We start from the raw sequence: 21,370 nt of genomic DNA, 5'->3' as shown, positions 1-21,370 counted from the left end.
GTCCAAGCCCAATGACAGCCCAACCCTCTGAAGGGGTGTGCACACCTGGATACTCCATTTCATCCTCTCAGCTGCCTAACAAACTAAGCAGTGCCCCAGAAGCCCCTAGGACCAAGCAACTCAAGGCCAGGTCTCCCCCAAATCTGTGGTGCACATTCATCCAATGTTCCATGCCAGATCTGGGAGACAGGACCATGTGTCCTGAGACCTGGCCCCAATCCTGGGGCTTTGGGACCCCACCCCAGGGCCAGTTTTGTGCAATAACATCTCTGGGCCTCCAAGCTGAGCTTAGGCACCTGCCACCACCAAGGAGAGGAAATAGGAATGGGGGTCAGATGGGGTAGGGTGAGGTTCACAGACTTCCAAGGAAGATGAGCTGGCCCCAGCACCACTGTCAGGAAGGACACAGGAGGGCACCCAGGCACAGCTGAGAGGACACTCTACCCCCACCCCCCACCACACCAAATAAAAGCCACTCTGAAAAGACAGTTTCTTGACTTTATTAGTCTGGAGCTGCACCGTGCCAGCCCCAGGGGCTGGTCCCCAGGCACAGTGAGCAGGATTGAGGTCAGACAGGTTCAGCCCCCGGCCCCAGGCAGCCTGGGACAGCCGGGCCAAGGGGTCAGAAGGTACAAAAGTCCAAAGCTGGCACTTCAGGTGTGGCTGGCACCCAGCCTGGCCCGGGGGAAACACGACCTGCAGCAGTGGGTACACAGGGTGCCATGGTCCTCTCCTTGCAGAGGGTCTGCCACGGGGCAGAGCCAGGCCTGCGCAGGCAGTGTTCTTTCCAAGGCAGCAGCTAGGAGCAGTTAGTGATTCTAGCCAGAAACTGCTGTGCCCACCACTCATCCAGGTCGATAGGCACGAAGTCTGTGGGCAGAGCAGAGGGCTGAGCAGTGGGCTGAGCAGTGATGGTGCCTCCCAACCTGTTAGCATCTCTCCCCTCAACCCCACCACAAGCCCCTCGCCCCGACTCCAAATGTGGCAGGTAACTGAAGATGTGAGTCAGGTTCAAGTCCCCTCTGCTATTCCCTGGGGCTAGGACACGGCAGGGACCAGGTCAGGGTGGGAGGGAGTGGAGGGGAATTCCTGAGGATGGGGAAGGGCTCACTCTGCAGCCTGGGGTTGGGGGTCCTCTCCACATACTGCACAGGCCTTGGACTGCTGTCACCGGCTGGGCCACCACCCAGCTGCTGCTCCACTTGCTGCCAGGCTGTAGGGAGAGGGCAGTCAGGCTGAACCAGGCCCCTGGGGCCCTATCTACCCCCCAAAGCCTGGTGGCCACTCTGGACCACTGCCCAGAAGTGGGAGTGGGCAGCCTGCTGGATGGTCACAGGATAAACAGGCCCAGAGTCCAGAAAGAATCCAGCCCTCTGGCAGCTGTCAAGTCAGGTCACAGTGGGGAAGAGGACCAGTGGCCCAGGCCATACCCTTGGGCCTCAAAACTACCTTCGGACACAAAACGGACATTCTCCTCGTGGGCCAGTGTGTAGGTCTCCTGGGCCGCCTCGATGGATGGGGATGTGGTGGGGGGCCGCCGGCCATTCACTCGATTGAATACGAGCCTTGGCCCTGGACTGTGGAAAGAGGGAGGAGATGGTTGGTGACTGCCCAAGTCCAGGTAATGCCTGGCAGAGTTCCAGGAGTGGCCTCAGGCTGCACCCACCACCCCCAGGCCAGGCCCAGCCCTGGCCCCTCCTTGAACCTCAGCCTTCCTATAGTTGGTGGCCAAGGCTTCCCTCCTGCCAGCCTGTGCCCCCAGCAGCTCAGCTCACACCTGCAGCCCCTGGCCATGACACACCTGTGTCCCAGCAGGGCTCAAGGCTCACAGGCACCCCTCCAGAGGTCTCTCAGGCACCCCTGCCACCTGCCTCCCACCTCTCCTAGACTTGCTAGGCCTCCAACAGCCCAGGTTCTGACTGGAGCTGTGACCGGGTCACTCTGTCCCTACCCCACCCACCAGGCACAGTTCTTGGTCATCTTCTCACAGAAGCTTCTCCATCTTGCCGATGCCCTAGCATGGGAAGAAGAGCCCAAACAAGAGCCCAGTGGCCTCTGTTCCAGGCTCCATAGGGATGAGGCCCAAGGGATGGCACCCAGTATGGGGTGGGCCATCCTGCATGGGGAGGGTGTGACTACAGCCCTAGCCCATCCCTGCAGGCCCCAGACAAGGGCAAGGCTCTTGCCCACAGGGGTGGGAATGCTGAATGAGGAGAATGCCCCCAGGTGCTGGAGTTTGGCCCAGTGGGCATACTATGTGCAGTGGGCTACTGGTCCCATCCTCGCCAGCTGGACCCAGGGCAGTGATGGGCCGTGGAGGGAGCAGGGCCGCACCTACAGCAGGAGGTGGGAACCAGGAGTCCTGGGCTGCATGTGCCACTCCGCCAGGCACTCGCCTGCTCGCCATCCTGGGCTCAGGTGCCCCACCGCCGCTCGGACTTCCTCCTTGGCCGAGAGGGGCACTAAAATAAAGAGGAGCGTCTTGAGGGGGCACCAGTCCTGCCAGCTCTGGGCTTCAGGGAATCTAGAGGGGCAGAGCTCCTCCCAGTCCGAGCTGCACAAACCAGAAGGCATGACTTGGACAGCCTCTCACCTGCCCCCGCCCCCAACCCCCTGCAAGGTTTCGAACTTCAGGTAAGTTTGCAGGCTGGTAATTGAAGAAGCAAAAACAGAAGGTAATTGCAGCCCTGGGCTTCAAATCAGAGGGACCAAGGTGGTGGCTGGCACCTGCCTGCCCCTCCAGCCTGGCTGCCCCTTGCCCCCTGCGTGCAGTTACTGTGGTTACATAAAGACCATACTCAGTCCCTCTGGGGGAAAGGGCTCGGGCTCCCACGTGCTCCTGTGGATGAAGGCCGCCCCGTGCCTGCTCCCAGGGACGCTGCCAACAGGCAAGCTCCAGCCCACAGCACTCAAGTCTCTGCTCAGCACCAACAGGGGCATCCTTTCACCTAATCCCCTCCATGACCCCCAAGGTAGACCACCTGCTGGTTTTCAGCCCAAGAACTTGGGCTCAAAAGGGAAGTGGCCTATCCAAGGTCACATGCTGTGTGTGGGTGGCAGCATCGGGACTTAACTGCGCCATCTGTCTGACCTCAAGGCCCCTGCTCAGCACAGGCCACAAGCCCCATTTACTACCTGTCTGATTGTCTGTCCCTGGACCTCTGGTGGTCATGTGGCCCCGTTTTATCTTCTCCCAAAAGTTTCTATCACATCCATTGATCTGATTATCTCTCCTGTCTACCTCTGGCTGGGGGGAAGAGCTGTCAGAGGTACAGGCCCGTGAGGACTGCTCACCACCGTGGGCAGCACCCAGGCCCCTGACCAGATAGAACCCAAGCCGATCCGTATAGCAGGTCAGACACTGTGAGCATCTGCAGAACACCAGGCCTGCAGGGTGGACGGAGAAGTGGCCCAGACAACCCCCTCCTCTTGGGCAAATTGGAGTGAGGGACGGGGGTTAGTAAAAAGGCTCTGCAGAGAAAAGAGAAAAAAGCAGGGAAGGTAGGCAGGAGGTCAGGATGGTTAGTGAGCCCCCCCACCCCCATGAGAAGGTGCAGGAGTGGAGGAGGGCTGGCTGTTCTGGCCTCCCAGTGGGGTCTCTTTAAGGCCAAAGGGACTGGGAGGGGCGTTCAGGAAGGGGGAGTGACCTAGGAGGGAGGGGCAACCAGTACAGCCAGCATGTGCTCTTCCTGCTCACCACTTCTCTGCACCCAGCAGGACACAGGGTTACCCTGAATAGGCAGCCCAGCTCCCTCAGGTCCAGCTTGGCAGAACCCTATTGACCCGGGACCTGTCTCAGTAGGCTGTATGTGCCTGGCTGGCTCAGGGCATGCTGAAAGACAGGTCAGACCTCTTCGGGGTTTTTTTGTTTTTGTTTTTAATTTTATTTACTTACTTATTTATGTATGTATGCATGTATGTATGTATGTATGTATTTGGAAATATCAATGTGTGGCTGCCTCTCATGCACCCCCTTCTGGGGACCTGGCCCAAAAGCAGGGCGTGTGCCCTGACTGGGAATCAAACCTGCAACTCCGGTTCACAGGCCAGCACTCAATCCACTGAACCACCCCAACCAGGACAAGAGTTTTAGATAGTACAAGCCTCTGTACTATCTTTCCAGCATCCTTCACCAGCACTCCTAACCCTGCCACATGTCCTTCCCCAGCAGGGGGACCATAGAGAGGAAGGCAATGAGTTTCTCTAGGTAAAAAAGTGGGGAGCACCGTGGGCCACTCCAGCCCCAAGCCCCCTGACTGGGTGACCAGTGGTAGCTCACACTCATGCCTAACTTCCACCTCTGGGAGGTAGGGTAGTTGTGACGACTGAGTTCCAGGACATGGAGCAGTGTCACAGCACAGCCTGGGCCCCAGGGAGCAGGCCTGAAGGCCTGCTCACCTCCCTCCCCAGGAGGTACTTGTGGCTGGCCTAGAACATTTTCCTCCCTAGGACTGTACCCCAAATTATCAAAATGACCCCAGCAGAAGAACCCTGGGAAAGAACTCAGCCCAGAAAGGCCCCCACAGGGTGCCCCCACCTGTGGCATTGGAGGCTTGTAACTGAGGGAGAGGAGCAGTCTGAAGAACAACCCAACCCTCTCCCTTCCTGCATGTGCGCCTACATATCTCTGACCTCCTGGCCAACCTTGGAGGCTATTTGTCCTCAACTTGGGAAGACCCCTAGCCAGCACCCTCCCCCTCAGGCCCTCCTCAGCACTGCCTCTGGGGGCCTTGAACATGCTGCCCTCACCCACAGCCTAGGCCAGGAGCCCTCAGCCTGTGCAGGCCTAGATCAAAGCCAAGAGCCCAAGAAATGCATAGATTACTTGAAGCTAAGGCCAGGGTTTGGGCCAAGTAAAAAGTTCGGCTGGGAGTGGGATGAGGTGATCTGACCTCCAGATTACAGTAGTGTGGAGGCCAAAGCGGCCAACACCAAGCCTCCTGTGGCTGGCCTCAGGCTCTTGGCACCAGCAAAACTGCTGGTCAGAAAGAGCAAAAACTGCTGTCTCCAGCGAGCCCTGATCATCTGCGGGCAGTCCAGTATGTTTGGGGTGAAAGGTAGAGGAGGGCAGTGGTTTGGCAGGGCCAGAGGAAAACACGTGCACCTTTCACCCAGTGAGATCTGCCAGAAACAGCAGAGGTAGCCAGAGACAGCATCCTTGAGGGCCAGTGCTCTGGGCCATGCTGTACCCGGGGAGTCCTGAGCAGTTCGCCTTAAACCTTGGCCTCTGAAGCCCAAGGTCGCCGGGATATCTGACTCAGACGCCTAAAGTCCCTCCGACCTTGGAGCTAGTCCGTTTTCTTCGGGGTCCTACAGGGCCCGCAGTAGGGGTGTCTAGCACACCGAGCCCAGCCCCCTTGAACCAAGCTAGGTGCCAGGTGAGGCAGAAACGCTCAGGTGCGGGGCCAGAGCAGCTTGCAAGGGAGGGCGGGACGGATGGGGTCATTCCGCCCCGCCCCTCTGTGCCCGCCCACCCCCAGCACGTGGTCGGGTCTCCACTAATCTTTCCCCAAGGTCACCCTCCCGACCGTGGACGGCTGGAGGGGGAAGGGAAAGCTGGATTCCGGCCCGGGCCGCACGAGTCTTACCTTGACAGGGGCCAGGGGCCTGGTGGCTGCGCCCGCGTGGGTGGCGGAGTGGGCGGTGCGGGCTGCCGGCATTTCAAGAGCTCGCCGAGCCTGCTTTCCACTTGCTGCTGCGTGGGCCCTGCGGGTATAGGGAGGGCAGGTCAGCCGCCGCTGCGCCTGGACCTTGGGCTGTCCAGGCTCACAGACCCTATCTGTCCCAACCCGCCGCCCGCCCCTGGGCACCTGTGCGGCGCTGCGCAACCAACTTGCTAGGCCCCTTAGTAATGGTGTACATGGTGCGGAGGGCCGCGCCCGCGCGTTGCTCGGACGCACGCCCTAGCCTTCCAGGCCGGCGGGCAAGTCGCGGGCCCTCCACCGGCTGGGCGGGCTCAGTGGGCGCTGCCCCTTTAATTGACGTTCAGGCACGGCGGGGGGAGGGGGCGGGCCCGCTACACGCCCCCAGCTCTTAAAGGGCCCACGCGCTTTGATTTGGTTCCAGCTCTGCAGAAGTTGACCAGAACTGACGCGGAGGAGGGCACAGCGCAGGCGGCAAGAACAAGCATCCCGCCCCACACGGCCAAGGGCTAAGGCGGAGGTAGTGTCATAGGACCACTGAGCTGCCCAGAGGCCAGGTGAGCCAAGGGGCGAGCCTCAGATAGTGGATGAGTCTCTTGACCAAATGCCTTTGCTGGGTCAGCAGTAATGTCCAAGAAGCCGGTGTCCCTGCCGTTGACAGGCGCTGCGGTGATTTGTGTGCACCCTGGAAAGGAGGGTGCTCCCACTCTTGTCGGTGGGCTCAGCCAAGGGGCCTGGGTAGGCGGGGCCAGTGTGAGGGGTCCCTCTTGGCCTGGTGTTGGGACTGGGGGTCAGAGATGAGAAAAGGGGGTTGGCCCACTGGATATGGGCAGTTGACACACGCCCTGGGAATCTTCCACCCCACAGGACAGGAGCAGTGGGTGCATTCTGCTTCGTGTTTAAGCCTCCATGTACTGGTGCACCCCCAGCTTCAGGGTTGGGAGGCCATTTACCAATCCAGGTGCCAAGTGGGGGATGGCATGTGGCGAGAGAGAAGGTGGGTGAGGACACTCAGCTTGCCTTTCATTTTGCAGGGAGAGAGCAGTTACCCTCCCACCCTCCCTGAGGCAATGAGGTCTGCCACAAGACCCACTGCACTGACATTGCCTCAAGGCCATAGTCTGTGACCTCAAGGCCCAGGAACCAGGCCTGGGGAGGAGGGGATGGCACTGCACCCTAATCCACCTGGCAGATCTATCAAGGAGAGTTCTACCCCACAGGGTTCTTTCCTGAGAATCAGATGAAGGTGACCTTCCTCCAACTAACAGGCTGCTCAGGGCTGTCCCAGCCTGTAAGTCAGGGACCTGTGGAGCGGGAGGAGGAACCAGAGCACTCTGGGTTCCGGGTTTGTGAGCCTGAGGGCTTAGTTGTTCTGCATTTGTTCTGCATTCAATCCTTAACATCCTCTTATCCAAGAAAACAAACAGCTCTGCATTGTCTAGGGTGGTGGAATTTGCCCCCAGGCTTATGCAACCACCTCAAGCCTCCTGCATAGCTCCTACAAATATTTGAGGCTTTGACCAGTTGGTACCAGGGCCTGGATTGTCCAATAGAGCCTTGTCTCTATGCTGTCCAATAGTAGCTGTCCCCAGGGAAAGGGGGCTTGCCCTCAGCACAGTGAACTAGTGGGCTTCTGGAGCAAACCCAGCCCTCTACCCCATACCCCCACCTGCAGAGCAGAATGGTTTGAAGCCTCCCCACCAAGCAGAGCTGAGAAGCCAGGGCAGACAATAAGCAGAGGCCACAATGTGAAGAGGAGAGGGGTGTAGAAGAGAACAGACGAGCAGGAGGGACCCCTCACACCACATGCTCTGTGCTGAGTCCCTCCCAGGTCACCCCATGTGCCTGTATAGGGTGACCAGGCCTGCTCAGAGACCCTCAAGGAAGCTTGATTGCATCCCAAGGCTGGCTGGGCTGTTTTTCCTATCTTGCCCCACTCCCTGCCCCCGCCCCCCACAGCCCTTTAGCCCTGCATCTTCTACTAAGCAAGGCTCAAGGATAAATGCAACACCACCCCCACCACCCCCAGCTGCCTCCTCAGGCTGAGCTAGGCCTGTGATCCTGAGGGGCAACACAGGGCTGGGTGTCTCGGACAACAGTGTGGACAGGGAGCCCAGGATTCCCTTTCCAGCCCTGCAGTGCCCACCCCTCCCCGCAAAGCATCAAGGCCAAGGTGTTCCTGCGTCATCTATGCTGGCCTTTGTGGTGGTCTCCAGCACGCTGCTTACTCACACTCTGGGGAGACACCACAGGGTGAGGGTTTGAGGGAGCCTGTGTCCTGAGGGTTTGAGTTCCTGGCAGAGGGAGCAAGCCCGTGATCCCCACGTGACCTGTGGATTCTCTGAGAGTGCCTCCTCCCCAGGCACCTCCTCAGGCTGGCCTGGATGAGGGGAAGGACAGGGCCCATTAACAAGCAGACAGACCCAGTCTTTCCTGAGACTGGTGGCCAAGGCCCCAAGGCTGTAATGTCCCGGCCCTGCCCACTGGCCTTGTTCGAGGTCAAGGTTTGGTTCAGAGCCCTGGGAAGGGCCCTGGGGAAACCAGCTGGATTGGAATGATCCTGACAAGTGGGAGGGCAGGGAATACAGGTCAGGCAGGGGGCTGGAGGGGTGTGAGAGAGCCCAGTGGTCTCCAAGAGACCCTAAGCCAAGAGGACAGGAGAAACTGAGGAAGGAGGAAGGCCAGGTTGTGGGGGGCACCTGCCAGGGGACCCAGGCCTCCCCCAGTGTGGCCTTACCAGCCTCATTGCTCCCAGAACCCTACTATGAGCACAAGACATGCCCTGGCCTGGGGACAAAGCCTGGCATCCAAGGGGCATGGGATGGGTCTGGCCAGAGGCCCCAAGAACTCAGCTGGGTTCTCCTGAACCAATAGGAATCCCAGTCAGCACAAGGTTCTGCCCTCCCCTACCCCACCCCCACCTCCCTGGCCTTCCCGTGTGGAGAGACTGTTAGTGACTTCACTACTATGGGACCCTTACACTAGATCCAGCCGGAACAGAAATTGCTTCCCCTAAACCCCTTCAGGGACTGTACAGCAGATCCTCCTCCTGTGCCCCAGGCATGCTGGGTTGTGCTGGTGCCCGGGACAGGCCGTCGCCTTCCTCCAGGGGCGCGTGTGTTTCTTCCCTTAGCTTGGGCAGATGGCACACCAGTACCCCCACCCACCTTACGCTGTCCCATATAACCCCCTTAGCCTGACACATTGAGAATTGTTAACCTCTCTCTTTGCTCTCTCAGGCCCGGGAAATGTTATGTAACACTCTGGATCATCCTGTCGGTAATGTTGGGTCCTGCGGAGGCAGCGTTTGGCAGCCAGCAACCTTCCCGTTAGAGACGTTAGAAACCCATCCTGGAGTTGGACAGGGAGGAGCCTCAGACAGCACACAGGAAAAAAATGGCTGTCAGGGTAAAAAAAGGCCTTTGCCTCACAGACCCCAGTTTTTATAATAAAAACAGGTACTGCTTTTCTCTTTACAAAGATGCTAGGGGGCTCTCTCTGGAGCACACCCCCACCTTTCCCTCTCAGGCCTGCATCTCTACTTTTCTTCTGAACTCTAAGGGTCTCCTCAAGACTTGCAACCAGGAGAGCAAACAGGCAGCAGCAGCTCGTCCCAGCCCACCCTCTGAACCTGTCCCCAAGGCCCCCTTTTCTCTGACTTTCCAGTGAGCTGACAGCAGTCCTGTTATGTCTCACTTCTCTCCTATTAACATTTCTACAAAGCCAAGGCAGAGCACCTCCTAGGCTCTCTCCTGCTGCTTCTTTGACCCTAAAAAAGTTTCTGGATACAATACTAAAATTTTATGTAAAAGAAGAAAGTTTACCTTTTCAGTCATCCTTACTGACTTTCCAGCTCTGAAAGCCATGCCCTCACCAACCCAGACTGGAGAATGGACTCCCTCCATGTGGAGGAGCGGCCAGTGGCCCCCAGGGAAAAGCTCTGGCAGAACACTCCCACATCCACTGCTCAGCTTCTAGGGACTGCCCAGTCCATTCCCAAACCCGAGTGCAGTGGGTTGAACAGCGGCCCCCAAAAGACATGTGTACCCCAAACCTCATGACGTGAACTTATGTGGAATAAATAAGGTAAAGTTTTTGAGATACGATCATCCTAGGTTAGGGTGGGCTCTAAATCCAATGCGTGTCCTTGTGAGAGAAAGGATAGGGAGATCTGGTCACAGAGAAACACGGAGGAGATGGCCAGGTGAAGGTGGAGGCAACCTGGGGAGAGGTGGCCACAAGCCCAGGAATGCCAGGAGTCCCCAGGAAGAGGAGGGAAGGAAATTCCTATGGGCTTTGAGGGAGTTGACACCTTAATTTTATTATTTTTTTTATCCTAACCTGAGGACATTTTTTCATTGCTTTTAGAGAGGGGTAGGGAGAAAGAAACACATCAGTGTGAGAAACATCCATTGGTGGTTTTCTGGTACATGCCCCATTGAACCTGCGGCCTTTAGGTCTACAGGATGACACTCCAACCAAATGAGATACACCAGCCAGGGCTAACACCTTTATTTTGGATTTCTGGTGTCCAGAACTGAGAAAATAAATTTCTATTGTTTTAAGCCGACAAGTTTTAGGGTAATTTGTTACAGCAGGTATACCAAGGGGAATGAGAGTAGGCAAGGAAACTGGAGGGGAAGCACCCAGGGTATGTGGAGGGCCTGGGAGGAAGTGAGGACCCCAATTGGGGTGGTGAAGGGGGCTCAGTGAATGGTGGGCACATAGGCCTGGGCCCTGCTGTTGGGGTCAGCACTCAGGATTGCTTCTTCCAAAGCTCCTTTGTGGGTAAGTGTGACTGGAAGGAGGTAGGGGACCTTGCCCGGGAACCTCTTGGTCACCAGGCACTTCCTGAGCACCTCTGGTGCACAGGTCCCAAGACAGGCCTGGAGGTGAAAGTGCAGTACCGGCTGTGCTTCCCTTGAAGGAGGAAGTGAATCCGGGCCCTGGGTTGAGGCCTGAGGCCTACACCAGAGGGAGGGCTGCACTGTGGGCACTGTGAGTCTGACACACATCCAAGATGATCAGAAAACATGTGCTCGCCTATGTTCACATAAGCTCATACATGCACACACTCACACCTACAGAAAAGGCTGCCACCCAGCCTCGTCCAGCTGCATCTGTCCCAAGCTGAGCTTGGTGAGTGCTGAGGGCAGATATTAGCTCACACAGTGTCCAGCCTAGAGTGATGGACACGACAGGTAGTTATTGACCTGAGATCAAGTACTATTAAGCCAAAATTGTTGCTGGGCATTTGGGCAATTCCTTAAAGCAGCCCATATGACATGCGGGAAGCAGGCAGATGGGTCAGTCTGAGGCCCTCCCCCCTCTAAATGGACATGGGGTTTAAAGGAAAACTTCTTTTTCTATATAACGCTTCTGACATCAAATGTGTCATCACCAAGCAATTCTCCAGTTCTCTGTGCTTCTGACAGGCCAGCTATAAACTGGGGTTCCCACAACTGACCTGCTCAGATTCCATAATCAGAAGGGCTCCCGGAACTCAGGGAAAGGCTTCACTTCCGCTTACTGACCTATCATAAGGACACACCTGGGGAACCGCAGACCTCGGATGCAGGGGGAGGTGCGGGAAGGGTGGGAGCACCGGGCCCTCTCCAGGAGCGCTGCCCTCCCAGTGCCTCATGTGTTTGCTGGTCCTAAGGTTCCCCAGCCCTTCACTTAAGGTTTTTATGAAGGTTCTATTACACAGCACGCTTAAGTCATTGGTCATTGGTGATCAGTTCAGTCTCCAGCCCCTTAACCTCCAGAGGTCAGGAGCAGGGCTGAAAGTTCCCACCCTCTAATACAAGGTGCGTCCCCCTGGCAACCAGTCCTCATCCTCTAAGAGTCACCTCCTCAGTGATATAAACCCAGGGTATGGCCGAAAGGGGCTTATTACCTACCAAGTGCTCCTCTCACTCCATCACTCCAGAAATCCCAGTGTTTGAAGAGCTCTGTGTCAGGAGCTGGAACAAAGACGGAATACATATTTATTATTTGACGATATCACGAGGTGGCCGGTGCCCAAGGAATAATCCCGGGTGAAGCCAGCAGGAAGCTGGTGCCTCCAGGTGAACTAGGAGTGTTGAGGGGCCCGGTGGCCAAAGTTTCAGGCAGTGAGACCGCAGGGGACCGTCACTAGTCACAGGTGAGGGGCAGGGGCAGGGATGTGCATTGAGAGACACCTCTCCTCCACTCCGAGACACGCAAAATGCTCCGCCCACAAACCGGGAGAAAGTGAGGCAAAGAGCGAGTCAAGATCGTTAAATGAGAAAGAACGCTGAACGAAGTCTAGTGCTCACAACGCAGAATGCCAGCGGGTCCTCCGGGAGGGCGGGAGGCCCGCCCGCTGAGTGGGACTTTCCCAGGGGCCCGTCAGGACCCGCACGCCGCGTGCCCCTAGGTTCCCCCCACGTCTGCCCGGACCCACGCCAGGGCCCCTGCTCTGACCCTGCACGCCCCTGGCGGGAAATCCCAGGCTCGGGTCTGGGCCAGGGTCTGAGAGCCGTCGGCTAGAGGGTATCGCTTGTGAAGATCTGCCCATCAAAGGAGATAAACTGGTCTTGACTGCAGGGCACGGCCCTCAGCCTGCAAAAAGGGGCTCCTCTGAGACACAAACCCCAAGCTGAAACCGAGGAAGGACCCTGGATACAAATCAGCCTCCGATTTGATTTAGGGGTCACAGACCACTCACAACATCCCCGGACCCCGGGCTAGCGCTGGTCACCTCGGTGTGACCACGGTCCACACAAACCGTGAGAATCACAGAAACCCCTCCTTCAGGCCTGACCAGTTCCTGCAAGATGGGACCACCCGGCCCAACCGAATACTCGCCCGCCGGAAGCTCCGTCCCAACAGGAACCCGCCTTGGACCCCCGCCCCCTTCGGCTCCGGCAACCTCCCTGTTGCCATGGTTTCCATAGCGTAGGCCAGAATTCCGGCAGTCCACAAACCACTTCTCTCATCCCCTCTCCTTCCTTCGAGCACCGGGCGCCCAAGCGACACTGCCACTGCGAGAACTTCCACTATCGTAGACGGATGCAGGGGGGAGGTGTGGGAGACGGACGCAGTTGAACGGAGCTCCTACCTAGCTGAGGGCCTCGGTACACTAGACCCTACAGCTACTGTAGCAGTGTTGCAGCCCACAGAGGTTGCATCATAAGCTCTTAAGTCTCGCGAGCGGAGCTGAGTGCAACAGGCGCCGCTGGTGTAGTGGTATCATGCAAGATTCCCATTCTTGCGACCCGGGTTCGATTCCCGGGCGGCGCACTTCATTCACTTTTAGGTTTTTCCTGCCCATCTCAAAAAACAAACTACTGGAGACCGCGGAAATTTCGGGACCAGGAAATTGGAAGCATGCGGGAACCATTCATTCCAGAGCAGCACGAACAACAGTTTCAGGGTCGCAAGTCCTCTGAAAATGTTGGGGTATTCGTGGCGAGAGGGTGCTGAGCTGAGGAGCGTCTACACTCCAATGGTCCAAACTCTCCGCCGGGTGCCCACCAAAGATGTCACTCCCGCCACCCTTCCATAGGTTTGCCGGTCCTTTAAGCCGCTGCACCGGGCCTCCTGGGAACTGTAGTCCATGGAGGTGAGTTTTGAGACGCCGGACTACAACTCCCGGGCGTCGCAGCGAGCGGACTACTGCTCCTGGTCGACTAGCTGCGCGGTCATGATGGTAGCCGCGGCCGCCGAGCGGAACAAGGAACCTATTCTGCGTGTGCTGCGACAGTACGTGGATCCAGCCCAGCGCGGCGTCCGCGTGCTTGAAGTGGCCTCCGGCTCCGGCCAGCATGCGGCCCACTTCGCGCGGGCCTTCCCCTATGCTGAGTGGCAGCCATCCGACGTGGACCAGCGCTGCCTGGACAGGTGCAGGAGGGGAGGGCGGGACCCCGCGTGGTGAAAGTGGGCCCAGTCCATGAACCCTGGCTTCCCACACCACTGTGACCGCTTTGAACTGGGCTGCAGATGGTGTCGGGAACAGGTGTGCAGGCCACTCCCACACATGGGCTTCCCTCCGACAGCATCTCGGCCACCACTCAAGCCCAGAGGCTGTCCAACGTGAAGTCCCCGTTGTACCTGGACGTGACCTGGGACTGGGAGCAGTGGGGCGGGATCCTGCCGCAGTCGCTGGATCTGCTGCTCTGCATTAACATGATCCACATCAGCCCGCTGAACTGCACCAAGGTCTGTGGGAGCAAGGGCCAGCTACCTGCCCCATGTGTCACCCTTTCCTCTGTTTTGGAAGGGAGCGGGTGCCAGGCTTGCCCCATTTCATAAGGCACTGAGGCCTGGAGAAATCAGGTTGAGTCTCCAGCCCCAGACAAGTGCTCTTTTGGAGGCCTGGAGAAACTTCCTCACCACCATCCTGCCTTTCCCCTCCCCAGGGGCTCTTCAGAGCAGCAGGACGCCTGCTCAAACCCAAGGCACTGCTCATCACCTATGGGGTGAGTGCTCCTGTCTCAGATGGAACTCCCCTGGCCAGATGATTCCAGCCAGCCTCAGCTGTCCCCTCCCTTCTGGACTCCTGTCTCAATATTTTCAGTTACCTTCTCCCCCATCACCTGTCACCACTGAAACAGGCCTGGATCTCCCCCTCTCCAACAGTCTCCTTGGCCCTGGCTGGTGTGGCTCAGTGGGTTGAAGTATTGTCCAGCAGACCAATTTAAGAGCCATCCAAGTTCACTTTCGGTCAGGGCACATGCTGGGAGGCAGCCATCAATGTTTCTCTTTCTCTCCCCCTTCCTATCTCTCCGGAATTTACACATACACACAAAGTCTCTCTGCACCCCTGGACTCATGGGAACGGGGAGCAGTGTGTCCTTTTCATCCACCGGGCACCAGCCTGCCAGTCTGCCCAGTGGCCGACTAAAGAACAGCTGACCCTGGGGCAGTGGACAGAGCTATGCACTATCTCCACAGCCCTATGCTGTCAATGGGAAGATCTCTCCACAGAGTAACGTGGACTTTGACCTCACCCTCAGAAGCAGGTTAGAGCTGGGAGAAGGAGGGGCCTGTCTGGGAGGGCAGGTGAGCAGGGTGACCCTCCTAACTCTACCTCTTCCCCTAGGAACCCAGAGTGGGGGCTTCGGGACACAGCCTTCTTGGAGGACCTGGGCCGCGCCAGCGGCCTGCTCCTGGAGAAGATGGTAGGTGGGAGGGCTGGGGGCCTGGGTGGTCACCCTGGGCAGCTTCTCCAGCCAAGCATCTCTCCCAGGTGGATATGCCAGCCAACAACAAGTGCCTGATTTTTCGGAAAGAATAACCCCTCCTCTTGCACGCCTGTGTCCCCAGTGGGCCTCTTCTGAGACAAACCCAGGGACAGCCAGCCCCTGCCTCCCTAGACCAGGCCATGGGGACTAACCCTGCCTATTTTGGGGGCTCTTGGTCAGTGTCCACAGGGCTGCTGAGAGTCTGGGAATAAAGTGCTTCCTGCTGTCCTATTGCTTGAGTCTACTGTGCCACCTGGGAGCACCTCTGGTGGTGCTAGGCGGGCAGGCTTTTTCCCGAAGGCCTCCATTCCTGGAGGCAGGAGGGGTCTAGCCTGTGGGGTCAGGGCTTGGGGATGTCCTGGGCCCTGCTGTTCCACTTGGGCAACAGAGAAGGGAGAGGACCCAGGGACAGCTGGAGCAGGAACTGGCTTCAGCAACTTCAGGAACTGAACTGGCTGCATGGCCCTATCACCCGAAGTGGTGCCCACCTCCAGGCCTGGTGCAGGTCTGTGCTCCTGCAGGGAGACAGGAAGCTCCCCAGGAGGGAGTCCCTGGTGATCTTGGACTAGAGCCAAAGCCCCAGTTTGGTGGCAGAACCCCAGCTGGATTACAGACTGGAAGGGGGAAGAGTGGTAATTCTGGGAGGCTCAGCACCAGCAGCCACAAGTTCTGGGAAACACTTTTATTTGAGGGGGCTGGGAGGACTGGATGGCAGGGATAGGTAGGTGGGGCTAGTCCTGGAAGCGGTTGAGCAACTCGCAGGCCCTTTTCTCTAGCAGCTCTGAGATCTTCTTGATGCGCTTCTCGCTGGCAATGCGGACATAGCTGCCAGCGTCCAGGACAGCCACACCGTCTCGCACTTCACCCATAATAACCAGTGGGCCATCACCCACTGTCACATTGGGGCAGGGGCAGGTCCAGTCCATGCCACTCAGCGTCACCTCCAGATACTTGGTACCCAAGAACCTGAGGCCCATCTTGTCATCCTTGAGCACATCATCTAGAGCCACGCGGGCGATGCTACTTCCTCCTGCCTCGGATTCCTCCAGTACCTCTGTGAGCCGCCCTACAATGGCAAAATCACTGCGGCACAGGCTCAGCGCCAACTTGCTCCTGAGACGGCAGGCCCGGCAAGGCGGCATGCGTGGCACGGGGCAGGCATCCTCACAGCTTTCTTGGCTCTCAAAGTTGTTGCCATTGCCTTCACAGCCACCATACACGAAGGGGTGGCACTGCTGCAACAGCGGGCTATAGGCCCAGCGTGGCTCCCAGCCCTGGCAGGGGCCCTGCACGGCTGGCAGCACACAGTTATCCCCGGGTCCGCGGGCACAGGCTTGCTGGCACTCCTCATAGGTCTCAAAGCCCTGGGCATCTCCATCGCAGCTGCCAACTGGGAAGGTCATGCAGCCACCCCGCTGTGGGTCAAAGTGCCACAGGACACGGCCAGAGAGCGGGCCAGCACAGGCCTGTGTGCTGGGCAGGCACTCAGCAGGGGTGCTGGGGGCCCCGTCCCTGGCTGGACCCCGCTGCACCACGGAGAGCGGGAAGTCAGCCCGCAGCAGGCCGGCAGCGTTGCGTGCAGTGCAGGTGTAGAGGCCAGCATCCTCGGGCCGGGCGTTGTAAAGCACCAGCTGCCCAATGCTGGTGACCACCACGTTGCCATACATCTGGTCTGGCCGCATGATCAGGTTCTCCCGCTGGTCACTCTGCTTCTCCCAGGTCACAGCAGGTGGTGGACGGCCACTGACATCACAGTGGAGGCTGGCAGTGCCCCCCACATACACCACCTGTGGAGAAGGGCTGCTATAGAGGGCAGGTGGCACTGGGGTGTCCCCAGGCGTCGGGCGGGCAGTGGTTTCAGGTGGCCCTGGACTGCTGGGTGGCCAGCTGAGGATATGTTTACAAGGCACGACGTGCAGGCGGAGGCCACGCAGGCAGGCCTCTGCATCCATGTAGCAGCGATTGTAGTAGGTGAGACCATCTGAGGCACAGGTGAAGCTGGGCTCCTTCTCACAGCGGTCACGGCAGCGGCACACAGGTTGCCCGTCCCAGATGTCGCAGTCAGAGCCCTGCTGCGGGCATGAGAAGCCCTCACACGAGGCCACCAGCGCAGGTGTAGCCAGGCCACCCTCCGGGAAGCGGGCAGCCACACAGCTCTGCAGCCCGCACACGTTGGTGCAGCACTTCTCAGTGGCCAAGCAGTCCTGGAGGGTGGGGGGCAGCTCAGCAGGGGCCCAAAGGCACCCCCAGCCCTGCCCAGTGCACTGGCTTTGCCAGATAGGGTGTGGCCCTACTGTGTCTCCCTGAGCTTCAGTTTCCCCTCTGGAAAGCTGAGGTTTGTACAAATGTGCTTTATGTCCAGTGCAATGAGCTCCAGCTGCCTCACTGACCAATCCTGTGTGTCATCTCGGTGAGCCCTCAGACCAGCCTCCAGAGCAGGCTTCGTTATTATTCTCAGTACAGGTGAGGACCCGAGGCCCAGGGAAGGCAGGCAGCATGTTCAAGGCCCCTTCAGGGGATGCATGGCCAGGCTGTGAAGGCGGGACCTCAAAAGGTGGCCCCTGCCTTCTACCTGGGTAGTCCTGAGACCGAATGTGCGCAGTCTAGTGGTGGTGTCTGATTAACTCAGTTGAAAACAATACGCACGGAGGGGGAAAGATACTCAGAAGCTATTTTTCTCATTAATTAGGGGCGGGCAGGTTTGGAGAGTGATGAGGGCAAAGACTGGGGGTCCTCGAGACCCTCATAGGAAGCATGACCTAAAACCCCTGCAGGAGTGTAGGAGGAAGTGGACTGCAAAAGCTGGGGGCAAGGGCAGGGTCTGGGCTCCCCCAGGTCACTCTAGTTCCCTGGAACCCCCACCCAGTGGGTGGGTATGGTGCCCACACTCACCTGGTCCCCGACGCACTGGCGTTCACATGTGCTCTGGGCATCCACCCACAGGTTGGGGCTGAGCTGGTTGGGGCACACACCTGGGTGGCTTCCAGGCCCCTGCAGCAGGCTGGCCCCTGAAGTCAGCCCAGCCACGAGGAGTAGCGGCAGGAGCAGCCTCGGGGCTGACATGGGGACCACTGGCCCAGAGGCAGGGGTGTGTGGCTGCCAGTGCTTCGGGCCCCGCTTTGCCCGATGCTTTCAGGCATCCACCCTCCCAGGCCTTTGGTCAGCGCCCCTGACTGTGGGCCCCTAGCCGATCCTCCAGACTCTCCCTTGGTCCCCAGGTCTCAGCCCAAAGCAGATGCTCTCAACACCCCTGTACGAAGGGCTGGCTAGGTTCCAAATCTCTCTGAGCTCTGGCTCGACCCCTTTCCCAGCCTGGCCCCTCCGATCAACCCAGGGCAGGGACGTCGGTTGGGGGAGGGGCTGAGGCCCTGGAGCAAGGAGACACTGGCCACGAAGGTTACTGAGGGGCGGAGAAGGGCCGGCTGTGGCCGGAGTGGGGAGGGGAGGGAACACTGTAACCGGAGGCCCTCCTCCATCCAGGCCTTGGGCCCTGGGGATCAAAGCGGTCTCGCAGACCCTCCCAGCCTGGGTTCAGGACCCGGAAGGAGGGGGAAGGGAGATCAAACACCGGGCCGCCAATCGGCCCTTCCAAACCCTTCCCTGGGGTCTGGGGCCCCAGGAGCATCTGCTTTGAGGTGGAAAACATCCCCAGACCCTGTCTGACCTTCTGACCCAGGAAGCAGGGTAGTAAGAGCCTGGTCTCGTCAGAGTAAGACCAAGAGACACCCCAGGTGCAGAGGACACCACTGGTCTGCCCTGAGAGGGGCCTCAGGCGTGGGGGTGGGGGCACTTGGCTAGATTTTGGACAGAGCTCAAGGCCCAGAACCCTCCCACAAAGCTGTAGCCTGAGTAGGCCTCGAGTATGGGGGTAAGGTTCAGTACAACGGTGCCCCTATCCCCACTGACCTCCAGGGCATCCAGCATAGCCCAGGGCCCACTCCTCAGGGCTGAAGTCTCAGGGCCAGCCTACTGCCTGCAACTCTGGGTCCACGTTCACCACGCTCTCAGGCAGCAGTGAATTCAGCAGTTAGGCCCCACCAAGGCCCTCAGCAAGGGTTCAAGATCCCAGGCTCCAGCCGTTGGGGACATCAGGAAGCAGACCGTGCCCCGAGCCACCTGCTTCACTACTGAACACGGAGGAACTGGCTGGGAGGGATGCCTGCCTAACCTACTGAGAAACATAGCTCACCTGTAACTGGGAGGCTGAAGCAGCCACTCAGCCCTCATGGCCAGGGTGTGCACCAGTCGGCCAGACCGGTCACGGGCAATGGGGGGATCCGCAAAGCAGCCCCAGACCTGACCTGTCGTGTGAGAATGCAGACCCACCCACCACATCACACCTCCAACGCACCAGCCAGATAAAACCAGAGACTTTAATTCACATAAAATGTAGCCTGGAGGTCAGAGCTGAGTTACATTTACTGTACAAAGAAAAAAAAAGTCCCAAATGAGCTCAGGAATGGTGCCAGTGTCAGCAGCAAAGGGTAGTGTTTATGTGGTGAACGCAGGACCGTCCACACCCTCAAAATAAAGTCCAGGTTATTTGGTTCAAAGTCCACAGAAGGAGCTCCACTGGCAGCACAGGACAGGCGGAGCTCCTCTGCCTGACCCTGCTGGTGGCCAGGTCTCGGTCAGGGTCCCCAGGCACCCCTGCTCATGTGGGCCACAGCCCCTGCCCAACTTGCCTCCCGGGGGAGGGAACAGCAGGGGAGGGCTCCCCCAGGGCACCCACTGCAGAGGAGTCCCACGGTGAGGGCGTCTCAGGCCCAGGGAGAGTCCAGCAGGAGGTAGAGTTGAGCACCAGTGACCAGCAGCCATGTCATGAGCCAGGCAGGCAGAAGGAGGCCAGGCCCCCAGCTCAGGGCTGGCTGCCGGGTCAGAAGAGGGTCCCCTGCTTCCACTGCTCCAAGGGGCCTAAGAACTGGGTCAGAATGGTTCTGGTGACATATGACCTCAAGGAGGGGCAATCCTGGGCGAGGAGCAGGTTATGGGGTGACACCCAAGGTCAGGGAACAGAAGCTGGTGAGCCTGGGCGGCCCGGGAAGCAAGCGAGCTGTGAGTCGGTCCGAACCTGCAGGGCCTGGCAGCCCCTCGAGTGTTTATCATCTACAGACAGCTCTGCATCTCTTCACACAGAGAGGGATGTGGGGTACACCCCACTTCTGCTCTCCCAGAAACACTGACACTCTGCTTGGAATCCATGGCTCCGCTACACTCCAGGACGTCACCCAGGAAGCTGCAGCCCCACTGTGCAGACTGCTGAGCCCACACCTGCACCTCTGCCTGGTACTGTGTGGTAAGCACACTAGCCGCCATGCTCAGAGGCCGGCACAGGTAGCAGGGTCCAAGATTGTTGCCCAAAGCTCCATGTGTCCCCACTGGCCCCTACATAGCCCACACCCCAAGTGAAGTGTATGTGACAGCAGATTCCTTCCTCCCACCTTTGCCTCCAGTCCCACCATCTCATATGTCCCCAAGTTCATGCCCACAAGCAAACATGAGCTCACCCCGTGGCTGCATTAAGGCTTCCCTGTTGGCCCTTTAAAAAGGTATAAAAGTGGTGAAATATCTTCTATATAAATAAGAAAGTGAGTAAGGCCCGCAGGACCTTGAGGTGGGACCTGTAGAGCATGTGGGGACTTGGGCTTGTTTCCGAGCTCGGCCTCTGCTGTCCTATGGGCCTGTCTGGCCAAGACCACCTGCCTACTAGGTGTGCCCTACACTCCCAGGAGCGGTCGTGTGGCAGGAGTCTTCCCTGCACACGGTGCTGTCCCAGCACTCAGCAAGGAGCTTCCCCAAGCCTGTGACCTCGCTCCCCGAGCATGTCCAGATGGGCAGCATCTGTCTGCCCTGCTAGGAGATCTTGCAGTTGCTCCTGGAGCAGTTCTGGGGGGGACTCTGAGGGGGGCGGATAGACTTAGACCTCTTGAGGCTGTTGCCCTTGCTGCTGCCACCCCCTGCCCCACTGGCCAGCGAGTAGGAGCGCCCATGCATCATGACGGCGTTCATGCCATTGGCCATTGAGAAGGACTTGAGGTGGCTCTTGATGGTGACGGGCAGCGGGAGCTTGTCGATGAGGTGCACAGGGGTGCAGGAGACAATGGCGCGGCAACAGAGGTCCTGCAGGCTGAACACTGTGAAGGGGGTCAGAGAGGGGGAGTCAGATGACAAGGGTCAAACCATGGGGGAAGGGGGTCAGTGATGGGGAAGGTGTCAGGCGGAGGGAGGATCAGACTATGGAGGGGATCAGACCACAGAGAGGGTGGTCAGAAGAGGGGGGTTCAGACTGCAGGGAAAGGCAGTGAGGTGCCAAGAGATCCGGAGCCTAAGGACCTAAGGTGGGGGGAACACTGAGGAACCGACTGCCATCTGTCCGGATGAGCACAAATGACGCTCAGTGGGGGCTAGAGGTTTCCAGACCAAGACTGGATGCTCCACTACTCCAGTCCGTGCCAGGCACCATTGGGAGCAGCCCCTAGATGGCGCCCTAGAGCTGATGCTGTCTCCCTAGAGCTG

General features: G+C 58.6%; 4 protein-coding genes and 1 non-coding gene across 10 annotated transcripts in view; 2 read left to right on the top strand and 3 right to left on the bottom strand.

The window, feature by feature from the left end:
• Positions 1-484: 484 nt before the first annotated feature.
• Positions 485-5,966, bottom strand: MCRIP2 (MAPK regulated corepressor interacting protein 2). Of its 2 annotated transcripts, none has more exons than XM_037157366.2 (5): positions 5,811-5,966; positions 5,589-5,706; positions 1,450-1,577; positions 1,112-1,213; positions 485-870 (listed from the first exon to the last, which is right to left on the bottom strand). In XM_037157366.2, exons 1-5 carry the CDS (start codon positions 5,860-5,862, stop codon positions 800-802), a joined length of 471 nt encoding a protein of 156 aa, XP_037013261.2. In that variant the 5' UTR covers positions 5,863-5,966; the 3' UTR covers positions 485-799. The 2 variants fall into 2 exon arrangements, with proteins under 2 accessions (XP_037013261.2, XP_037013263.2); XM_037157368.2 differs by having other exon boundaries at positions 1,147-1,213.
• Positions 5,967-12,840: 6,874 nt separating this feature from the next.
• TRNAG-CCC (transfer RNA glycine (anticodon CCC)) lies at positions 12,841-12,911 on the top strand. Its single transcript has one exon. It is a non-coding gene; the product is annotated as a tRNA-Gly (tRNA).
• Positions 12,912-13,256: 345 nt separating this feature from the next.
• On the top strand, positions 13,257-15,085 carry METTL26 (methyltransferase like 26). Its single transcript, XM_037157281.2, has 6 exons — positions 13,257-13,511; positions 13,667-13,829; positions 14,030-14,089; positions 14,565-14,632; positions 14,713-14,791; positions 14,860-15,085. The coding sequence occupies exons 1-6, from the start codon at positions 13,315-13,317 to the stop codon at positions 14,905-14,907; spliced, it is 615 nt and encodes a 204-aa protein (XP_037013176.2). The 5' UTR covers positions 13,257-13,314; the 3' UTR covers positions 14,908-15,085.
• Positions 15,086-15,552: 467 nt separating this feature from the next.
• On the bottom strand, positions 15,553-17,985 carry WFIKKN1 (WAP, follistatin/kazal, immunoglobulin, kunitz and netrin domain containing 1). The gene is made up of 2 exons (XM_037157224.2): positions 17,747-17,985; positions 15,553-17,058 (listed from the first exon to the last, which is right to left on the bottom strand). Exons 1-2 carry the CDS (start codon positions 17,915-17,917, stop codon positions 15,586-15,588), a joined length of 1,644 nt encoding a protein of 547 aa, XP_037013119.2. The 5' UTR covers positions 17,918-17,985; the 3' UTR covers positions 15,553-15,585.
• Positions 17,986-19,208: 1,223 nt separating this feature from the next.
• RAB40C (RAB40C, member RAS oncogene family) overlaps positions 19,209-21,370 on the bottom strand; it is a 34,583-nt gene continuing 32,421 nt past the window's right edge. For all 5 annotated transcript variants that reach the window (XM_053671635.1, XM_037157220.2, XM_037157222.2 and 2 more), the window contains one exon: positions 19,209-20,988. In XM_053671635.1, coding sequence (XP_053527610.1) covers positions 20,708-20,988 — 281 coding nt within the window. In that variant the 3' untranslated portion in view covers positions 19,209-20,707. The remainder of the gene's footprint in view (positions 20,989-21,370) is intronic.

This window comes from Artibeus jamaicensis, unplaced genomic scaffold (assembly GCF_021234435.1).
Source record: "Artibeus jamaicensis isolate MK-2021 breed Jamaican fruit bat unplaced genomic scaffold, CSHL_Jam_final contig_700, whole genome shotgun sequence".
Lineage (NCBI taxonomy): Eukaryota > Metazoa > Chordata > Mammalia > Chiroptera > Phyllostomidae > Artibeus > Artibeus jamaicensis.
Note: the sequence above shows the minus strand (reverse complement) of the source record. Positions and strands in the feature narration are given on the sequence as shown.

Excerpts from the sequence above, each read along its gene's own strand:
- MCRIP2 (XM_037157366.2), bottom strand. The coding sequence starts at position 5,862 with ATGTACACCATTACTAAGGGGCCTAGCAAGTTGGTTGCGCAGCGCCGC. Across the intron at positions 5,707-5,810 it reads GGTTGCGCAGCGCCGCACAG|GGCCCACGCAGCAGCAAGTG; the intron begins GTGCCCAGGGGC and ends CTATACCCGCAG. Across the intron at positions 1,214-1,449 it reads TGTCCGTTTTGTGTCCGAAG|CCTGGCAGCAAGTGGAGCAG; the intron begins GTAGTTTTGAGG and ends CTCTCCCTACAG.
- METTL26 (XM_037157281.2), top strand. The coding sequence starts at position 13,315 with ATGATGGTAGCCGCGGCCGCCGAGCGGAACAAGGAACCTATTCTGCGT. Across the intron at positions 13,512-13,666 it reads GACCAGCGCTGCCTGGACAG|CATCTCGGCCACCACTCAAG; the intron begins GTGCAGGAGGGG and ends TCCCTCCGACAG. Across the intron at positions 14,792-14,859 it reads GCCTGCTCCTGGAGAAGATG|GTGGATATGCCAGCCAACAA; the intron begins GTAGGTGGGAGG and ends CATCTCTCCCAG.
- WFIKKN1 (XM_037157224.2), bottom strand. The coding sequence starts at position 17,917 with ATGTCAGCCCCGAGGCTGCTCCTGCCGCTACTCCTCGTGGCTGGGCTG. Across the intron at positions 17,059-17,746 it reads GCCAGTGCGTCGGGGACCAG|GACTGCTTGGCCACTGAGAA; the intron begins GTGAGTGTGGGC and ends CCCACCCTCCAG.